Here is a 19,718-nt window from a genome sequence, read left to right as displayed (position 1 = left end):
AGTATTTGCTTCAGGTTGGGGGGCTGTCTGTAAGCAAGGACTGGCTTGTCCCCCAAGGTCTGAGAGAGTGAGGGATCGTCCTTCAGGATAGGTTGTAGATCCTTGATGATGCGCTGGAGAGGTTTTAGTTGGGGGCTGAAGGTGACAGCTAGTGGTGTTCTGTTATTTTCTTTGTTGGGCCTGTCTTGTAGGAGGTGACTTCTGGGTACTCGCCTGGCTCTGTCAATCTGTTTTTTCACTTCAGCAGGTGGGTATTGTAGTTTGAAGAATGCTTGATAGAGATCTTGTAGGTGCTTGTCTCTATCCGAGGGATTGGAGCAAATGCGGTTATATCTTAGAGCTTGGCTGTAGACAATGGATCGTGTGGTGTGTCCTGGATGGAAGCTGGAGGCATGTAGGTAAGTGTAGCGGTCAGTAGGTTTCCGGTATAGGGTGGTATTTATGTGACCATCGCTTATTAGCACAGTAGTGTCCAGGAAATGGACCGCTTGTGTGGATTGATCTAGGCTGAGGTTAATGGTGGGATGGAAATTATTAAAATCATGGTGAAATTCCTCAAGGGCTTCTTTTCCATGGGTCCAGATGATGAAGATGTCATCAATGTAGCGCAAGTAGAGTAGGGGCGTTAGGGGACGAGAGCTAAGGAAGCGTTGTTCTAAGTCAGCCATAAAAATGTTGGCATATTGTGGGGCCATGCGGGTACCCATAGCAGTGCCGCTGACTTGAAGGTATATATTGTCCCCAAATGTGAAATAGTTGTGGGTGAGGACAAAATCACAAAGTTCAGCCACCAGGTTAGCTGTGACATTATCAGGGATACTGTTCCTGATAGCTTGTAGTCCATCTTTGTGTGGAATATTGGTGTAGAGGGCTTCTACGTCCATAGTGGCCAGGATGGTGTTTTCTGGAAGATCACCGATGGATTGTAGTTTCCTCAGGAAGTCAGTGGTGTCTCGAAGATAGCTGGGAGTGCTGGTAGCGTAGGGTCTTAGGACAGAGTCTACATAACCAGACAAGCCTGATGTTAGGGTGCCAATGCCTGAGATGATGGGGCGTCCAGGATATCCAGGTTTATGGATCTTGGGTAGCAAATAGAATACCCCTGGTCGGGGTTCTAGGCATGTGTCTGTACGGATTTGTTCCTGTGCTTTGTCAGGGAGTTTTTTTAGCAGATGGTGTAGTTTCTTTAGGTAATCCTCAGTGGGATCAGAGGATAATGGCCTGTAGAATGTGGTGTTAGAGAGCTGTCTAGCAGCCTCCTGGTCATATTCCAATTTATTCATGATGACGACAGCACCTCCTTTGTCAGCCTTTTTGATTATGATGTCAGGGTTGTTTCTGAGGCTGTAGATGGCGTTGTGTTCACAGAGACAGAGTGAAATCCTGGTCCCGTTGAAGTCAATGGCAAAACTCCCATTGACTTCAGTGGGTTCAGGGTTTCACCCCTGGGTTCTATTCCTAAGTCTGTCACTGGTCTGCTGGGTTACTTTGGACAAATCACTTCAACTCTCTGGTTCACTTTTCCCCATTTGTAAAATGGAGATAATGATATTATCCTACTTAGTGGAATGCTTTGAGATCTATGGATGAAATGTGCTTTATAACAAATTAGTAGTAGTGTTATTAACTTATGTGCTGTGGTTCCAAATTATACAATCTGTCAACAAATGTGATCAGTAGATTGAATCTGAACATCTCTTCTTGAAATCTGATTTTTGTGAGGATGAAGTGGAAAATACCAATAATGATGGACATTAAAATCTTTATTAATAAAACTGGCCTGATCCAATAAACAGAAGAGAGATACCAAGATGGAAATTTTGTGGAATCAGAAAACATGTAGTACTTTCTCCAAGAATCCCAAATCTCTGGCCCCAACTTCATAATAAAACTATTTTTTTATTAGTTATATCTAATAAAATATATTGTTATATCTTAATCAAGTGAAGTTTTCAAGATGTGTCATATCAGAAATTCTTACCTGAGTACCAAAAACTGTTCACTGATTTGGATGACAAAATATGGTCTGCTTCCTATTGACTTATTTCTGTAACACAAACAAACAGTGCAGCATCTTGAATGTATAGCAGTGATACAATTTAAGAAAATAATCTTCATTAAAATGTACAGTTTACCGCAGAAAACTGAAAGAATTATAATCAGGGTGAAGTGTGCTTGGCAGAAGCAGTAGGGAGAGAAACCTTAGGAAAAAAAAATGTACTTCAGGAAGAAATAACAATAAAACTGATGAATATCTAGTGATCTGTGAATATCTAATATTTATCATTCTTGACTCTACCACATTGCTTCCTGAGCTGTTTCTCTATAATTATTAACAAGAACCTCTACTAATAATCTGCTCTTTTATTTAGAAAATTAGGTGGTTTTGCCCCTGCATGGAAAAGTGGAGACTTTCTTTTACATTTATCTTTCTTGTTAGCATTTATTTAGAAGATTCAAATAGATTTCTGTAATGACTCTTCCTGTACAATCATATGAGAGAGAGATTATGTACATGCATAATTTTCTGGCATACAGACATACAATCCTTCCAGTGTATGTATTTCTCTGCATGTATAAATGAAGGCCCAAATTCTCCACACCCCATCCAAGTCATTGTGCTTCACATCTCTGAAAAGGGATGGGGGAAGAACTGTCCCCACTCCTTCAGGGTCTGGAGTGACAATGCATTATGATCAGCATTAGGTCATCAGACACACTTCGAGAATACACCTCTACCTCGATATAACGCTGTCCTCAGGAGCCAAAAAATCTTACCGCGTTATAGGTGAAACCGCGTTTTATCAAACTTGCTTTGATCCACCGAGTGCGCAGCCCCGCCCCCCCCCCCAGAACACTGCTTTACCGCATTATATCAGAATTCGTGTTATATTGGGTCGCGTTATATCAGGGTAGTATATTTAAACACTACCAAACAAACAAACAAAAAAACTGCTGTTTGGTTCCATTGCTATCATGTTGTAACCAGTAATTCAAAGCTACCTAAAATCTTTACTTGATACCAGAGCAAGTGGGAATCAAATAGGGACTGCCATCAACAAGAGCTATGAACAGGATCAATAGAAACCTGCAGAGCATATTTTTCAAGAAGTCTGAGCAAGTTTTCCCCTCAGTGTGAGGAATTGTTGGGACAACAATGCTAACAGGGAAAGCCCAGTGTTCCAGTTTGGGCACTTAATATTTGGGTACTCAAATGAGAATTTAGGAGCACAAAACACCTATTTTTATACTTAATCTCTCCTAAGCAATTTACATAGCAATCTAGATGATCTACACTCATACCCTAGTATTAATAGTAAATGGATGTGTGTAGCTCTGGAAAATTATGACACCATAGCCACAAAGATCATGCCTCTCTTGTAGAGCACAGGAGGCATAATTGTCTTGTGGAGTAGGAACATACAAAGTGTTTTGGAATTGAATAGCAGCAGTTTAGCTTGGGTGATTGCATTGTGATCTCCTTTATGGTGTTAACATGTAAATGATCATAGGTTTAAACTAGTCCTGACAGTTAACCACTCTAGTAAAATTAATGGGAGACATTCACTCACACATGTTAGGATCATTGTTTTGCTTTCTGATTATAGATTTAGGGCCAAATTCTGCTCTCAGTTCTATTGCTGTAAATCCATTGACTTCAATTGAGTTACTGCAGAATTACATGGGTGTAAGCAAAAGCAGAATTTGGTTTTTAATGTCTGAAGATGCTGATCTTCATAGTGAAGGTTCCTGCCCATTTGAGAGAGTTTTCATTTTAATCCAAGCATAGTTTTGAATTCTCTGGAAATACCTATTTTGGTATATACTTTGTATTGCTCTTAGATTTCTGTTCCCCCAGCTTTGTGGAGCTGTGAATATAAACGGGTAAGGGAAGGAAGAATCTTCTTAAAAATGGATGGTGTATTCCTTTTGTTCCTGGCTGGTGCTAGAAATTTTGCTGGTATATTGCTTATCTTTGAGCACAAAACTTCTCACCTTTTCTCACTCAGAGAGTAGAAGGTAGTTGTTCAGTCACTGATGTTTTTCTTTTTACTCTTCTAGACCTCTGCAGATGAGGGTTCTGGGTCCGCCATCAAGTCTTCTGCAAACAGATCAGACTCAAAATTTCCTGCTATAGAAAAAACATCAAGCAAGCAAAAGCAAAAACTTCCCATGAGCTCCAGCAAAATAACTCCAGGTGAGCTAAAGAGTGCATAAAATGGAACTAGTTGCCACGGTATTGGGGAATTAGCAATTATGTAGAAGATGCCTTGTGGATTCAGAGTCCTTATGGTACTGCCGTGCACACTCATGGGCCTGATTCTCATTTACATTTAAGTCACTTTACACCATTCTGGCAGGGTACAGTGACCTTAAAATGAGTACAAATGAAATTTACACCTGCTTTACGGCCACTTTACAACACCAGGGTGACTTAACTGTAAACGAGAATCAGGCCCATATGACAAACAATCTCACTGGAATTAACTGAAACCCACTAAGCCATTTTAAAATCATTTAGTTCCCTTTTAGAACAACAGAGATTCATTTTGGAATAGCAATAAAAGGCACTGCAGGGCATGTCTGTATGTTCTGCAGTCTCACTTATTTGGCCTTGGATCTCATGTTCACAATGAGCAAGTCTTACAATCACCTGACTTCTTCGGGGCCCTGGGAGGGTTTTTGATTGACTTCAATAGGACTCTAGTGGGAGCAGAATCAAACTAATATCTGGAACCCAGGGGTGTGTGTGTTAAAATAGCAACTGAAAATGTGGGATTGGTGTTTAAAACACAAACAGATGATCAGAATTAAGGGCAGCTTTCCTATCATAAATAAAGTTAATTAAAAAAAAAAAGGATTCATAATTCTAAATAGCTGCTGTTAATACCAAAAAGTGCATGAATAAATTCTCAGAAAATGGGATACGTTTAGCCAGGATTAACTAATCAGCCTGTTGCTTTAAAGAAGTCAGTTAGTATGCATGCCACCCAATTATTTTTTAAAATGGTATTCCATTTGTGAAAAATGCTTTAAATATTTATGCTGTAAAAGTTATCCGCTAAATATAATAGAAGGTACCTTTCCTTTGATACAGGGAGATTTTGGAAACATGGCTACATCTCCAGAGACAAAACAAAACAGGCCCCCAAAGACACAATCAGAGACAACAGTTGTGTGGGAATGATTTCTTATGATCCATGCATGTCCATGACATTATATAAAGAGCCTGCAAAGACAGAAGGCTATTTCAGTACGTTCCTGAAAGGATTAATTACATCAGGATTATCCATGTGGCCAAAGTTAAAGATCCCTCAGTGTTTACATTATAAATCACTACCAGATATTTGAGATAAATATATCAAATGCTCTGGGCTGAAATGGTACATAAATTAGGGTGGGGTTTTTTTTACACTAAATTTGGGGTGGGAGAGGGGAAGAATCAAGCTGATGATTTTAAACCTAGTTTAAAATTAAAATTTATCTCTTATTGCATTTTGGCATCCCACTAATTAAAAACAATTTCATTTATCAAAATGAATTTTTTGCAGGTAATGAGGGCCTAGATATGCTCTCATTTGCCCTGGTGTGAATCTGTATTAGTTCTGCTGCCATCAGAGTAATTTATAGTGGAATTTAGAGCAGAATTTGGGACTTGGGCATTTTGCGGGAAAAGTGTAATCAAAACAAATGAAGGCCCTAATCTTGCAACTGACTCTGCATGAGTTGAAACCTATGTCCATGGAGAGCTTCACTGAAAGCAACAGGGCAGTACAGGGTTCTGCCACGCAGAATCAGTTGCAGGATTAGACACATCTTTTCATTTCAAAATGTGGATTCCTGAGCATATAAGAAGGGAAAATTGAATGTTTACCATATTATACCCTGAATCTTTTTTAATGTATTTATCCTCACAGAACTCCTGTGAGGTATGAATTATTCCCATTTTACTGATGGGAGACTGAGGCACAGAGAGACAGAGTGGTTTGCCTGTGGTCACAAAGGAAGTTTGTGGTAGAGCAGAAAATTGAACCCAGCTCTCCTGAGTCCCAGGCTAGCACCCTAATTACTGGATCATCCTTCCTCTCCCAAACTTGTAACTAGTACAGTTCCATGTCCTTTGTGAACATGAGCAATGTGCTGGGTCTCAGGGCAATTAAAGAGCACCAGCAATTTATCTTCTTTGATTCTGTGAATAGAAGTTTGGAAATAGCAGTTTCGCTAACTCCAGGAGCTAGCAATTTTCAGTGACATAGTAAATGCTTTGGTTTGAAGCGGAGAACTGATCAGGTTGTCATATATTCTTGATGAATACCCTATGTTCTCAGTCAGAACTATTTAGACTAAAGAGGTCTCTCTGACCCAAAGACGTCTCTGTGGGCCAGATTCTCATTTACACGAATGTCTCATTGCTATATTTGGCAATGTAAAGGGACACTGAAATAGATGAAACTATGATTTACTTCCGCTTTACGGCCCATCTACACTGACCAAGTAGCATAAAGGAGCCTTAGTGTATATGAGAATCCAGACCTGTGTGTGGATTTGGATGCTTTCTTGAGATGGTTCACTGAAGTTAAAGATGAGATACTCATTTATATCAGGGCCTTATTCCAATACACATATATCAGACCAAAAAGGTAAGAAAAATTAAGTACCTGGGAAAATGGTGCAAGGACGGGGTAGGCCCATTAGTCAATGGGTGGGGGGGGGGGGCGAACAATAACAGAAAACGGGGAAATGGCAGAGGTGCTTAATGACTTCTTTGTTTAGGTTCTCACCAAGAAGGTTGGTGGTGATTGGCATTCACTATGTTAGACATCCAATGAAAGTGAGGTAGGATCAGAGGCAAAAGTAGGTAAAGAACAAGTTAAAAATTACTTAGGCTAGATGTCTTCAAGTCACCGGGGCCTGATGAAATGCATCCTAGAATACTCAAGGAGCTGACTGAGGAGATATCTTTGAAAAGTCATGGAAGGCGGGAGAGATTCCAGAAGACTGGAAAAGGGCAAATATAGTGCCAATCTATAAAAAGGGAACTAAGGACAAACCGGGGAATTACAGACCAGTCAGCTTGACTTCTGTACCTGGAAAGATAATGGAGCAAATAATTAAGCATTCAATTTTCAAACATCTTGAACAGTGGTTTTCAAACTGTGGGTCACGGCAGCTCTGGTCAGCACTGCTGACCGGGCCGTTAAAAGTCCCATTGGCAGTGCTGCCTGGCTAAGGCAGGCTAGTCCCTACCTGTTCCGACACCGCGCTGTGCCCTGGAAGTGACCAGCAGCAGGTCCGGCTTCTAGGCAGCGGGGGTTGGAGCTCCACATGCAGTACCAGTTCCGCACTCCCAATGGCCAGGAATCGGCCAACGTGAGCTGGGCGGGGGGGCTGTGCCTGCAGGTGAGAGCTGCGCGGAGCCGCTTGTGTACCTCTGCCTAGGAGCCAGACCTGCTGCTGGCCGCTTCCAGGGCGCAGTGTGATCTGTGGTGCTAGGACAGGCAGGAAGCCTGCCTTAGCACCCCCGCTGCCTGGGAACCGCCCAAGATAAGCCCGTACCCCAATCTCCTGGCCTCCCGAGTCCTCCCCAAAACCCAGAGCCCTTCCTGCACTTCAAACCTCTCATCCCCAGCCCCACCCCAGAGCCTGCACCCCCAGCCCAGAGCCCTGACCCCCTCCTGGACCCCAATACCCTGCCCCAGCCCAGAGCTCTCCCACATCCTGAACCCCTCATTCCCAGCCCCACCCTGCAGCCCTCACCCCAATCCTCTGCCCCAGCCCTGAGTCTCTCCCACACCCCAAACCCCTCATCCACAGCTCTGTTGCGTCACTGGCATCAACAATTTTCTTCAACTGGGTTGTCAGAAAAAAAAATTTGAAAACCACTGATCTAGAAGATAAGAGTGATAAGTAACAGTCAGCATGGATTTGTCAGGAACAAATCATGTCAAACCAACCGGATAGTTTTCCTTGACAGGGTAACAAGCCTTTTGGATAGGGGGGAAGCGGTAGACGTGGTATATCTTGACTTTAGTAAAGTTTTTGATACTGTCTTGCGTGACCTTCTCATAAACTAGGGAAATGCAACCTAGATGGAGCTACTAGTGGTTCACAGTCATGCTGGAAGGCATAACGAGTGGGGTCTATGCTGGGATCAGTTCTGGGTCTGGTTCTGTTCAATATCTTCATCAATGATTTAGAGAACGGTACACTTACAAAGTTTGTGGCCGATACGAAGCTGGGAGGGGTTGCAAGTGCTTTGGAGGATAGGATTAAAATTCAAAATGATCTGGACAAACGGACTGAAGTAAACAGGATGAAATTTAATAAGGACAAATGCAAAGTACACCACTTAGGAAAAAACAATCAATCAGTTGCACACATACAAAATGGGATATGACTGCCTAAGAAGGAGTACTGCGGAAAGGGATCGGGGGTCATAGTGGACCATAAACTAAATACAAGTCAGTGTAACACTGTTGAAAAAAAAAATGAACATCTTTCTGGGATGTATTAGCAGGAGTGTTGTAAGCAAGACACAAGAAGTAATTCTTCCTCTCTACTCTGCACTGATTAGACCTCAACTGGAGTATTGTGTCCAGTTCTGGGCAGCACTTTCAGGAAAGAAGTGAATAAATTGGAGAAAGTCCAGAGAAGAGCAACAAAAATGATTAAAGGTCTAGAAAACATGACCTATGAGGGAAGATTGAAAAAATGTGATTTGTTTAGTCTGGAAAAGAGAAGACAGAGGGGGCATGATAACAGTTTTCAAGTACATAAAAGGCTGTTACAAGGAGGAGGGAGAAAAATTGTTCTTCTTAACCTCTGAGGATGGGACAAGAAGCAATGGGCTTAAATTGCAGCAAGGGGGGATTTAGGTTGGACATTAGGAAAAACTTCCTAACTCTCAGGGTGCTTAAGCACGGGAATGAATTCCCTAGGGAGGTTGTGGAATCTCCATCATTGGAGATTTTTAAGAGCAGGTTAGACAAACCCCTGTCAGGAATGGTCTAGATAATACTTAGTCCAGCCATGAGTGCAGGGGACTGGACTAGATGACCTCTCAAGGTCCCTTCCAGTCCAATGATTCTATGTACTGTCTGTCCTGCTTTTTTTCCTTGCCATGGTTTGAAGATGGTATATGATGAGAGGACTCTAGGAGTTGGCTAGCAAAGCAAGTTCCTGACCACTCTTTTGTCTATTGGTAGAAGGCATGCACAATGTTTAGATTTTACTGGGTGTCCTGTGCCATGGTTTGTGTGGTACGTTATATTCTATCCACACCACGGCAATATTCTTGGTGTTGTTTTATGTCACTCTATTATTGTCCTGGTACAAGACCCTCAGAGGTGCACGTAAGTCGGTGGCTTCCTCTGCCTGTGTAATGAGTTAAGTAGGGCCATGCACCAAAGATCCTCACATTCACATAGCACTAATGTTAGAGTTTATTGTATGCTGTCTATCACTTAACAGTTTCTCATGGACAGCTCTGTTTCCAGGACTGGGGGTTGCGGTTATAGGTCATGTTTTAAATCACTTTTAAATGCTTGCCTTCTCTGCATTGTTAGGTCAAACTATGGCTTGAGTTTTGCTCCTAACCCAGCTCCTGTTCACACACTTTGGGTATTTCCAGAGCTGGTAGTCAGACATGTTCTAGCTGTGCTCAAACTAACATGTTATGTAGAGGTATGTGCTCAGGTCTCTAGCACAGCTGTTTCATTGTGTGTCTTTACTCTCACTTGGCCTTGGGCAGCTCATGTGTTGTAATCAGAGTTTACTAACTCAAGTTAACTGTTGCAGTGAAGATGAGTGTTTTTATAATGGGCTCATTTACAGTGAATTTTTGTTGCAGATGTGTAGTCTACCCCATCCCGTATGGCTACTATGAGCACCTGGAATCTCCTTCCCCTTTTCCTCTTTGCTACTGACAGCATGGTGCTGGGGAGGATACAGTGAAAGCAGTATGCAGTGATTTCAACCTGCCTGTTTGCTTTTTTGCACTCAATGAAATTCATCAGATTTCTTAATTCCTTATCTGCTATGTTTCATAACACAGTAACTGGAGAAACCAGAATGCAAGAGGCTCTTTCAGTATTATTTTAGCATACACTTTTGTGTATGAAAGTGAACATACAGAGAATTCTATCGCAGAGTGCCCAGGAGGGTTGTCACAAGCAGCAGGCCTTCCCCAAAGTACACAGTGAAAATCAATTCAGCGTCGCATTAGAACTGGGGCAAATTAAAAAGCTCAATAAATGTTTACATTACTCTGTCACTTACTTATTAGACATTAAAGTTCCCAACGCTGAAAATCCCACCTCTTGTGTTCCAAAATAAAGAGATATTTGTGGTACATAATTAAACCTTAATTAAGAGTTCCTCTGCATATACGAAACCATAAACATCTCCAGCATACTCAGCAAGGTGAACAGTCTGAGCCCTTTAATTTTAGGTCTACATCAGCAGCTGTCTATTACACTGAGGCATTATCGGTCATTTCTGTTTTTCCAACTGAAAAGAAATAGAGGAGATCTGTTAATTATCTTTCGGACCTAACCTTTGCACTTTCTGGCACTGCAGCTACTGGGAAAAGTAGCATTTAGTAAAAGGGGCAGAGGGTTCCTATGTATTTGTTTATTGTCTGAACCAAAAATCTTCCTTCCCCTAGAACTGTCCTTTTATATTAGTGGCTCAATATCACCTCTTGATCACAGCCCAAAGTAAATCAGCTCTTCCTTCTTGGTGCCTATCTCAGCCAACCAGCTTCCTGACACTCACTGAAAATTTGATAGAACATTTAATTCCTCTTCTTTCCAAGGCCAAGTGAAAAGCAGAGCCCTCTCCTACTCACAGCTGGAAACAAGTTGCTTGGTGAACTACCAGTGCCAGGACTCCTAGGAGTGCCTTATGAATTGAAAATACAGATTTTTTTTGTTTACTTTGGCGACATGTCCTCCCCTCCTGCATAGAAATACACAGAAGGGGAGCACTTGCATGAAGAGAGCTACAGCTCCTGTGTCCATGAAGATACAACCTATCATTCCCTTACCTACATGGGATCTGTATAAAGAGCAGGAATATAGTCTGCCAAATACTTAGAGGCCAAAGATCCATAGAATAGGGCCTGACCCTTCAGACTCTGGGTATGTATCCTGCTCCCTATCTCTTGACGCGGCTTGACTCCTCTGGCAGCTGCACTTTTGACTCCCTGAAAGGGGTCACGGAGCATATGGGAGGAGGTAATGTTAGTCTTGGCATTAATTAATATATTGTTCATATCCACTGGTTTGTACAGGGAAAATGCTGAATGGAACAGCTTTTCCTTACCCCTCTCTTCTGCCTGGCCACACTACCTTTTTGGCACAGTGCTGAAGTCTTATCTTTATCTGGACTGGGATTGTGAATGCTCTCTAAAGTTTGGAGGTGTTCAAATGAAGATTTTTTTGTTTCAGGTCCATCTCCGTGTGACACTTTCAGACCAGAGATGCTTATCTTTGGCCTTTATCTTTCAAATGAGGGTAAAGCCAACTTTCCAAAATTAATAATAAATTAAAAATAGTGACAGCTCAATCTGTTTAGGATCTAGCTAATTTTAAACTGGAGGCCTCTTTATCAGAGATAAAGAGTAATAATTCAAATTTCCTAATGCTTTCCTGGCAAATCCTGTTAACCTTCTCCATGGGCAGGAGGCTCATTTAGGGCCAGATTTTCAGAGAGATCAGTACCCACAATCAGCTGGATTTTCAGAAGAGTTGAGCTCATGTCTCCAACTGTAAGTGGGTAAATTTTCAAAAGAGCTCAGCACATTAGCTGTGCGTTGGGCAATGAGATCTTTTGAGAATATGGTCCTTGTTTAGGTGCTGTAAGTGGGCGCAGACTCACCCTGCAGCGCCTCCTGCTGGTTGTCCTCGGGAATTATCATCCAGCCTCCAGAGCGCCCTCTTCAGGCCGGTGTCCCTCACAGGACCCCGGTGCCCCTTTAACTGGGTGCTGCACCCTGGCAGTAACTCCACAGTTCTGGGTCTCCCCCTCCCAGGGGAACCCCCACCCACTATCCCCACTTTGCCTCAGTCTTGGCTACTGCCCAGTCCCCACCTAGCCCCTGTTCACTAGGGCAGACTGCAGTATAAGCCACTCGTCACAGGCAAAGGGGTTTGGACCTGCTGCCTCTGCCTACTCATGGGCTGTCCTGTTGCAACCCTGCACCTATTCAGCCTATAGTCAGCCGGGAGCTCCTAGTTCCCCTGGCCCTTCCCCAGCCCTGCTCCCAATCTAGGTGTCTTGCTTAGGTCCTTGCAGCCAGGCCCTTCTCCCTCTACAAGCAGAGGGAGACTTACTGGGCTTCTGGCTCACAGTCTCTTATAGGGGCCAGCTGGGCCTGATTGGGGCATGGCCACAGCTGAACCTACTTTCCCCAATCAGCCCAGGCTGTTTGGCCCAGCCACAGCCCTCTCCTGGGCTGGTTCAAGCCCCGCAGGGCAGGAGCCGGTATCCACCCCGCTACAGGTGCATAAATGGCAGCTGGGCTTTGACAATCTGGACCCCATTGCGCATGTTGAGCAGTTAGTTGAAGAACTGACTGAGATTTTGAAAATCTGAACCTTAATTTCTATGCTAGGTGAATCCTTAGTTTGTCTTTGGAAACCGACAGTTACCCCTATGGATATGGAGATTGACCACCAAACTGGATAGTTGGTCAGTACGTAATGAAGTGAGACCAGCTACCAAGCCTCCTAACAGAACTTCAGCTGTGATTTATTACTGGAGAAGACAGGTCTTTGTTTCAGCTTTCAGAGATTTATGGAAATTCCCACTGCTTTGAACATATTCATTTAATTAGAGCTGTTCATAAAAGTTATTTTCCTTGAAAAAAGTTTTAAATTTCAAAATAGAGCTTGAAAAAATTCAAATGTTTCTTTATGGGTCTCTTAATGAAGAGAGATTGGTATTTCAATATTGAGAAGCTAAATGTGAGTTTGGATAACCCCCCAAATCTCTGTTCACTGAATATGACTCTGTATATCCAAAAAAAAACAAAAAAAAACGTTATACACATTTTGCAGGAATAAATTGTCTGGCATTTTTTCTTTGAAATACAAATTTTTCTTTCTATTTTCAGTTAAGTATAAATGACAAAGATTTGCCAAAAGAGAAATCAGTGCTGATGTAGACCTTGGAGGGACTTATCTTCTAGGTCTTTTAAGAACAAATATTTTAATGGAAGCTCTTTCCCTGAAAATATAATAAAATTACTGAAAACGTTTTTTACTTAACAGCTGCCCAGAAGCAGTCATTATTAAGGAGGAAGAGAATGAACCAGGGAGGATTGTTGGGAAGCCCAGACACACAGAATCTGAGAAAATTGGAAGACAGAGACAGACAGGCCTCGTTGCTGCAGGCAAAGGCACAAGTTACCAGCGCATCTGGTGAGAAGAATCTCCTTTACGACTCTTTTGGTCTGTAGAAACGTAGAACTGTCTATTTCTAGGCTGCTGAGAAATGGATCTGTAAGAGTTCATTTACACCATGGTGTCCCCACTCCAGTACCATGGAGAGGCCTTAAACTGTCATTTACCTTCACTTTAAGGTCCATTTACACTACCAATATAGAAGGGGCCTTAATTAACGGATATTCTCATATTGTCATTTGATATATATATTGCCATAGAGGAGACATAAAAGCAATTCACTAAATAAAGTAGTCATCTTAATAAATGTATAGCTTTAGAAAAATGTATCCATCCTCTAAATTCTGTGCAGCCTATCTATCTAAATTAAATGGCTGATCCAATTGATTGAAGAAGCCATTAAACATTCTTAAAATAACTTAAATATACTGAATAAAATAAACATCACATATTACTGCATTTTATTTTTCGGTCTTTGATAACTTTTGTATAAGATAAATACCTCTGAAATTCTAATCTAACACATGGCTATACACAACTTCATGCCTTGGAACTGGCCAAATAGGTTGCCATTGACTGGATATTCTGTTGCAGTAAAGCAGCAGACAGGGTCACACAATTATAGGGCTAAAAAGGGACCTGCACTAAGGCAGGAGCAAGTGTACCTAGACTGTTCCCAAAAGGTGTTCAGTCAACATGTTCTATAAAACCTCCAGTGATGGGAATTCCACAACCTCCCTTGGAAGCCTGTTCCAGAGTTTAACTACCCTTATGGTTAGAAAGCTTTTCCTAATATCTAATCTAATCCCTTGGTATATCTTAAACCCATTACTTCTTATTCTACCTGCAGTGGACATGAAAAATAATTGATCACTGTCCTCTTTATAATAGCCCTTTATGTATTTGAGGACTTATCAGGTGCCCCCTCAGACTAAATATGTCCAATTTTTATAACCTTTCCTTGTATGTCAGGTTTTCTAAATGTATCATTTTTGTTGCTTTCCTCTAAACTCTATCCAGTTTGCCCACACCATTCCTAAAGTGTGGCATCCAGAGTTGGACAAAATATTTCAGCTGAGGCCTCACCAGTACCAAATAGAGCGATACAATTACCCTCTGTATCTTACATACAACTCTCCTGTTAATACACCCCAGAATACTGTTCACCTTTTTTGCACATGCACCACATTGTTGACACATATTACCTGTAACCCCCAATTCTCCAATTTGTCAAGGTTGTTTTGAATTTTAATCCTGTCCTCCAAAGTGCTAGCAACCCCTCCCAACTTGAGATCATCTGCAAATTTTATAAGCATACCCTCCCTTAGCCAAGTCATTAATGAAAATAATGACTAGTATCAGACCTGTGGGACCTCACTAGACACATCCCCCAGTTTGAGAGCAGAACATTGATAACTAGTCTGAGTACTGTCCTTTAACTAGTTGTGTACCCCACCTTATAGTATTTCCATTTAGACCACATTTCCCTTCATTGCTTAGGAGAATGTCCTGTGGGACTGTGTCAAAAGCCTTACTAAAAATCAATATACATCATGTCTACAGCTTCCTCGTGGCCCCTCTCCCCCCATGCACTAGGCCAATAATTCTGTCAAAGGAGGAAATTAGGTTAGTTTGGCATCATTAGTTATTAACAAATCCATGCTGGCTATTACATATAATCCTATTATCCTCAAGGTGCTTACAACCTGATTATTTAAGAATTTGTTCCGGTATCAAAGTTAGGCTGAGTGGTCTATAATTTCCCAGGTCCTCTTTGTTCCCCTTTTTAAAGATAGGTACTATGTTTGGCCTTCTCCATCCTTTTGGGAACTCCCCCATCCTCCAGGAGTTCTCAAAGATAATTGCTAATGGTTCCGAGATTGCTCCAGCTAGTTCCTTAAGTCCCTAGGATGTGTTTTATCAGACTCTGCCAACTTGAGTACATCTAAATATTTCTTTAACCTGTTCTTTCCCTGTTTTGGCTTGTATACAGCCCCTTGTTGTTAAATTTAATTCTGTTAAGTAGTTGGTCACCATTTACCTTTTTAGTGAAGATTGAAGCAAAATAGGCCTTATGCACCTCACCCTTTTTGTTGTCATCGGTTATTAGCTCTCTTTCTCCACTAAGTGTAGGACCTACACTTTCCTTCGCCTTTCTCTTGCTCCTCATATATTTAAAGAACCTCTTTTTATTGCCTTTTATGTCCCCTGCTAGGTGTAACTCATTTTGTGCCTTAACCTTTCTGAATTTGTTCCTACATGCATGTACTATTCTTTTATACTTCTCCTTGGCAATTAGTCCATGTACTCACTTTTTGCAGGATTCCTTTTTGATTTTCAGGTCATCAAAGAGCTACTAATGCAGCGATAGTGGACTCTTCCTAGTCTTTCTATCTTTCCTTCTCATCAGGATAGTTTGCGGTTGTGCCTTCACTCATGTCTCTAAGAAAGTACCATCTCTCCTGAACATTTTTCTCTTAGATCAGTGGTTCCCGAACATTAACAACCTACTAACCCCTTTCACGCAAATATCAAATCTCGTGAACCCCCTCCTAAAAATAAATATTTCCAGGGATTTTCTCCCTTACCTGAGCATAAATTATAGCAGCAGTGATCTTGGAAATAATTTGGGTTTTTTATGATATGCCTATTACACACTATTTATTATTATTATCATCATCATCACATTATTAATTTTATTACATTATGAAAATGGCAACACTCTTCCAAAATTTCAGTTTTGTAGCTCATATCACTTCGATTAAGCCTCCTACAGTTTAATCAAGGAGTACCAGACGTGAAACAGCATGAAGGTATTTAAGAAGCCAACTCAAATAAAGAATTCCTCCCACAAGCATTCGTGTCTTGAGCAGTCCAGGCAAACAACGCACGACTACAACAAAGCTTAAACTTGTTTTTCATAATAATTTTAAAAAACACTAGCAGTCTATTTAATTTTAGAAACAGCAAAAAATATCAACCTACCTTTCCATTTCTCATAAGGAGTCCTGACTTTTAAATCTCCTGAGTGTGATGGATGGAGGGTGGTAAAGCACTGGGATGGGTTCCCTAGGGAGATGGTGGAATCTCCATTCTTAGAGGTTTTTAAGGCTCGGCTTGACAAAGCCCTGGCTGGGATGATTTAGTTGGTATTGGTCCTGCTTTGAGCAGGGGATTGGACTAGATGACCTCCTGAGGTCTCTTCCAACCATAATATTCTAGGATTCTATGATGCACTTGCTTTGATCTGCATAGCTCTTGGAAGTCCAGAATCATTGGAGAAAGATAAAGTCTCAGGTCTGGTTCAGCATTGAGTCTGCTTCTGTATTTGGTTTTCAGATGTGCATACGAGGAAAATACTTATGTGAGAAAGTATGTTGTTGAAAACATTAACAAAACTATAGTCGCTTTTTCTGCCAGCAGGGTGTACTCATTTCTTAAACTCAGCCAAAAGTTGATCAATGACAGATCTCAAACTCCTTTTCAGTTCATAATCACAGGAGATCTCAATTTCTCTTTTTCCTCCGTGCTCAATATCTGCGTTGAGAAAGTATCATCATCAAAGGGGTTCTGATCCAGTCATTATCGCCTGACATAGCTGGAAAGTATTGCCTGAACATTGTGCAAAGTCCTTTTAGGTGTGCAATTATATTGGTTTTAGTGTATTGATCCAACCAAAGTTTATGTTCTGCCAGGAAGTCATGGTCACGGGGCTCGGGATGCTGGCCCCTGCGCCCAGGGTCCCTAGGGACGGCTCTGTCCGCCATTATAGAATTTTTTCTGAGAACTCCCTGATACATTTCATGAACCCCCAAGGGTTCACGAACCCCACTTTGGGAACCACTTCCTTAGATTTTCTTTCCATGGGTCCTTACCCACCAGTTCTTTGAGTTTGTTAATGTCTGCTTGTTTGAGGTCTATTATCCTTATCTGCTGCTTAATCTATACTACATACTACATCTCTACCTTGATATAACACGATTAATCCTTCCTTTTCTTAGAATTATGAAATCTATCATTTCATGATCCCTTTCAACCAAAATTGCCTTCAACCTTCAGATTCGCAACCAAATCCTCTCTCTTGATCATAATCAAGTTTAAAACGTCTGTCCCCCTGGTTACTTCTGCTACTTTTTGAAACAAGAAGTTGTCACCAATACATTCAAAGAACTTAACAGACATTTTGTATTTTGCCATATTACTTTTCCAACAGATGGCTGGGTAGTTAAAGTTCCTCATTACTACCCCATCTTATGTTTGGATATTTCTGTTATTTGTTCTAGAAATGCCTCATCCACCTCCTCCTCTGATTGGGTGGTCTAGAACAGGTCCCTACCATGACATTGTCCCTGTTCCTCCCCACCCCCTTTTAAAGACTTCCAGCTAAACTGCCTCTTACTTCCTTCTGGACGTCAGAACAGGTATTTGTATTCTTGATATCTAATACATCACCGCTTCTCTTTGTCCCTGCCTGTCCTTCCTGAACAAGCTATGCCCCTCTATACCAACATTACAGTAATCCTACCAAGTCTCTGTGATGCCAATTAAGTCATAATTTAGTTTATATAGTATTACTTCCAGTTCCTCCTGTTCATTCCCCATACTACATCTCTACCTTGATATAACACGAATTCGGATATAATGCGGTAAAGCTGCGCTCCGGTGGATCAAAGCAAGTTCAATACAATGCGGTTTCACCTATAACACGTTAAGATTTTTGCGCTCCCAAGGACAGCGTTATATCGAGGTATATATCTACTCAATATGTTGGTGAGTTATGTGTGAAGATGCTGTTCTCCTTCTTAGTCAGGGGGGCCCCATAACTTCCCAGCATTCCTCTTTCCTGGAACATCCCATAGTTGAGGAAGACAAAAGCCCTCCTGTCAACATCATCCGTGGAGCCACGCATTCATCTTGCTGTCCTTATGGGAAATGTCCCACTCGAGCAGCGTTTATTCTGTACTGTATATTACAAATTTTAACACCTTAAATAGTTACTATAAAGAATATCTGTTCAGTAAAAAGTCAGAGAATTGACTGTTAACATTTAAAAATATAAATATCCTAGGTTTATTATCTGGTGATCTGTAGAAAAGTCATATTCCAAAGAGACTAAAAAAAACAAAAATGTAAAATATATAGTAGAATGTATCTTTAGTGCTTATCCAAGTGCTTAAAAATTTTAAGGTGATTAATCCTCAACTCCCTATCCCTAGGAAATTGGGTAAACACAAGGCAGATATGTTAATGTCCACATTTTCAGAAGTGCACTAATTTTGTATTCCTCAGGTTTTTTTTTTTTTTATAGTTGATGTCAATGGTAGCTACTCATGCTTAGCAACTCTGAAAATCAGTCCATTGATGTCTGTAGCTGAGCACTCAAAAACGGAGACATCCAAAATAAGCAGCTTTTTTTTTATTTAAAATGTTGACTTAAGTGACTTGACCAAAGCCCCAGAAGACGTCACTCACAGCTTCTCTCTCATTAGAATTCAGGAGCTATGAGCTCTGTCTTGTTTGTAGATCTAGGCCCTCTCTCTCCCCCTTGCTTCTTATTCTCTCACTGTTGGGTCAGTTTAATTAAACAATTTCATTAACACCACACCTGTCACCAATACCTTTATAATAGGATAGCTGAATTTTGCCCCTCATGTGCTTTGTCTCACCTCTTCTTACCATGTTATTCTTCTTAATTGTAGAATAACATGATAAGAAGAGGCAGATACAGCCTAGTGATCTGTGAAAAGTCTGAGGTGAACACAATCTGTTTTTCCTCCTCTAAAAGCCATTACTCTCCCTGAGTCCATACTGTGTACTGTGATAAAAGAAATAAAAAGCACATGGTCATGGCTAAAATGGAAAATCCTTTCCAAAACCAAGAAATATAGGACTAAACCCGGCCTTGGATGCATCTGTGTTCTCCTGTTAAAGTCAATGGGAATTGTAGGAGCACTTCCCTGAAAGAAGTTGCTTGTAATTTAGAGAGAGGAAGCAGTGGTAAGCCTATGCACTTTTATTAGACTATGCCCTTAAGAGCTGTTCTTTGCTTATCCCCTAACACGCTCATGTAATGTCAGAAGATGTTACAATAGACACAGGATCTAGTTCCATTTTCTTACTAATTTTTAGTCATACTTGGAAAGTTTTGACAAAGGATGCCTTCCCATTATGACGGATGGTCTGCCCTCTTCTAGCCAAACTAAATTGGCTATTTTGGATACTGTAATGGAAGACCGACTATATCAGAAATCTTTTTCAGGTCTTGGTTCTTGATTTTCATTCATGCTAGGTTAATGGTGACTAAAAGTGATT

General features: G+C 41.2%; 1 protein-coding gene across 3 annotated transcripts in view; it reads left to right on the top strand.

The window, feature by feature from the left end:
* MARCHF10 (membrane associated ring-CH-type finger 10) overlaps positions 1–19,718 on the top strand; it is a 71,039-nt gene that overhangs the window by 20,055 nt on the left and 31,266 nt on the right. For all 3 annotated transcript variants that reach the window (XM_054013992.1, XM_054013993.1, XM_054013991.1), the window contains exons 4-5: positions 4,063–4,198; positions 13,275–13,424. In XM_054013992.1, the coding sequence (XP_053869967.1) occupies positions 4,063–4,198; positions 13,275–13,424 (286 nt within the window). The remainder of the gene's footprint in view (positions 1–4,062; positions 4,199–13,274; positions 13,425–19,718) is intronic.

The sequence above is a fragment of the Malaclemys terrapin genome, chromosome 25 (genome assembly GCF_027887155.1).
Source record: "Malaclemys terrapin pileata isolate rMalTer1 chromosome 25, rMalTer1.hap1, whole genome shotgun sequence".
In the NCBI taxonomy this organism is placed as follows: Eukaryota; Metazoa; Chordata; order Testudines; family Emydidae; genus Malaclemys; species Malaclemys terrapin.
Note: the sequence above shows the minus strand (reverse complement) of the source record. Positions and strands in the feature narration are given on the sequence as shown.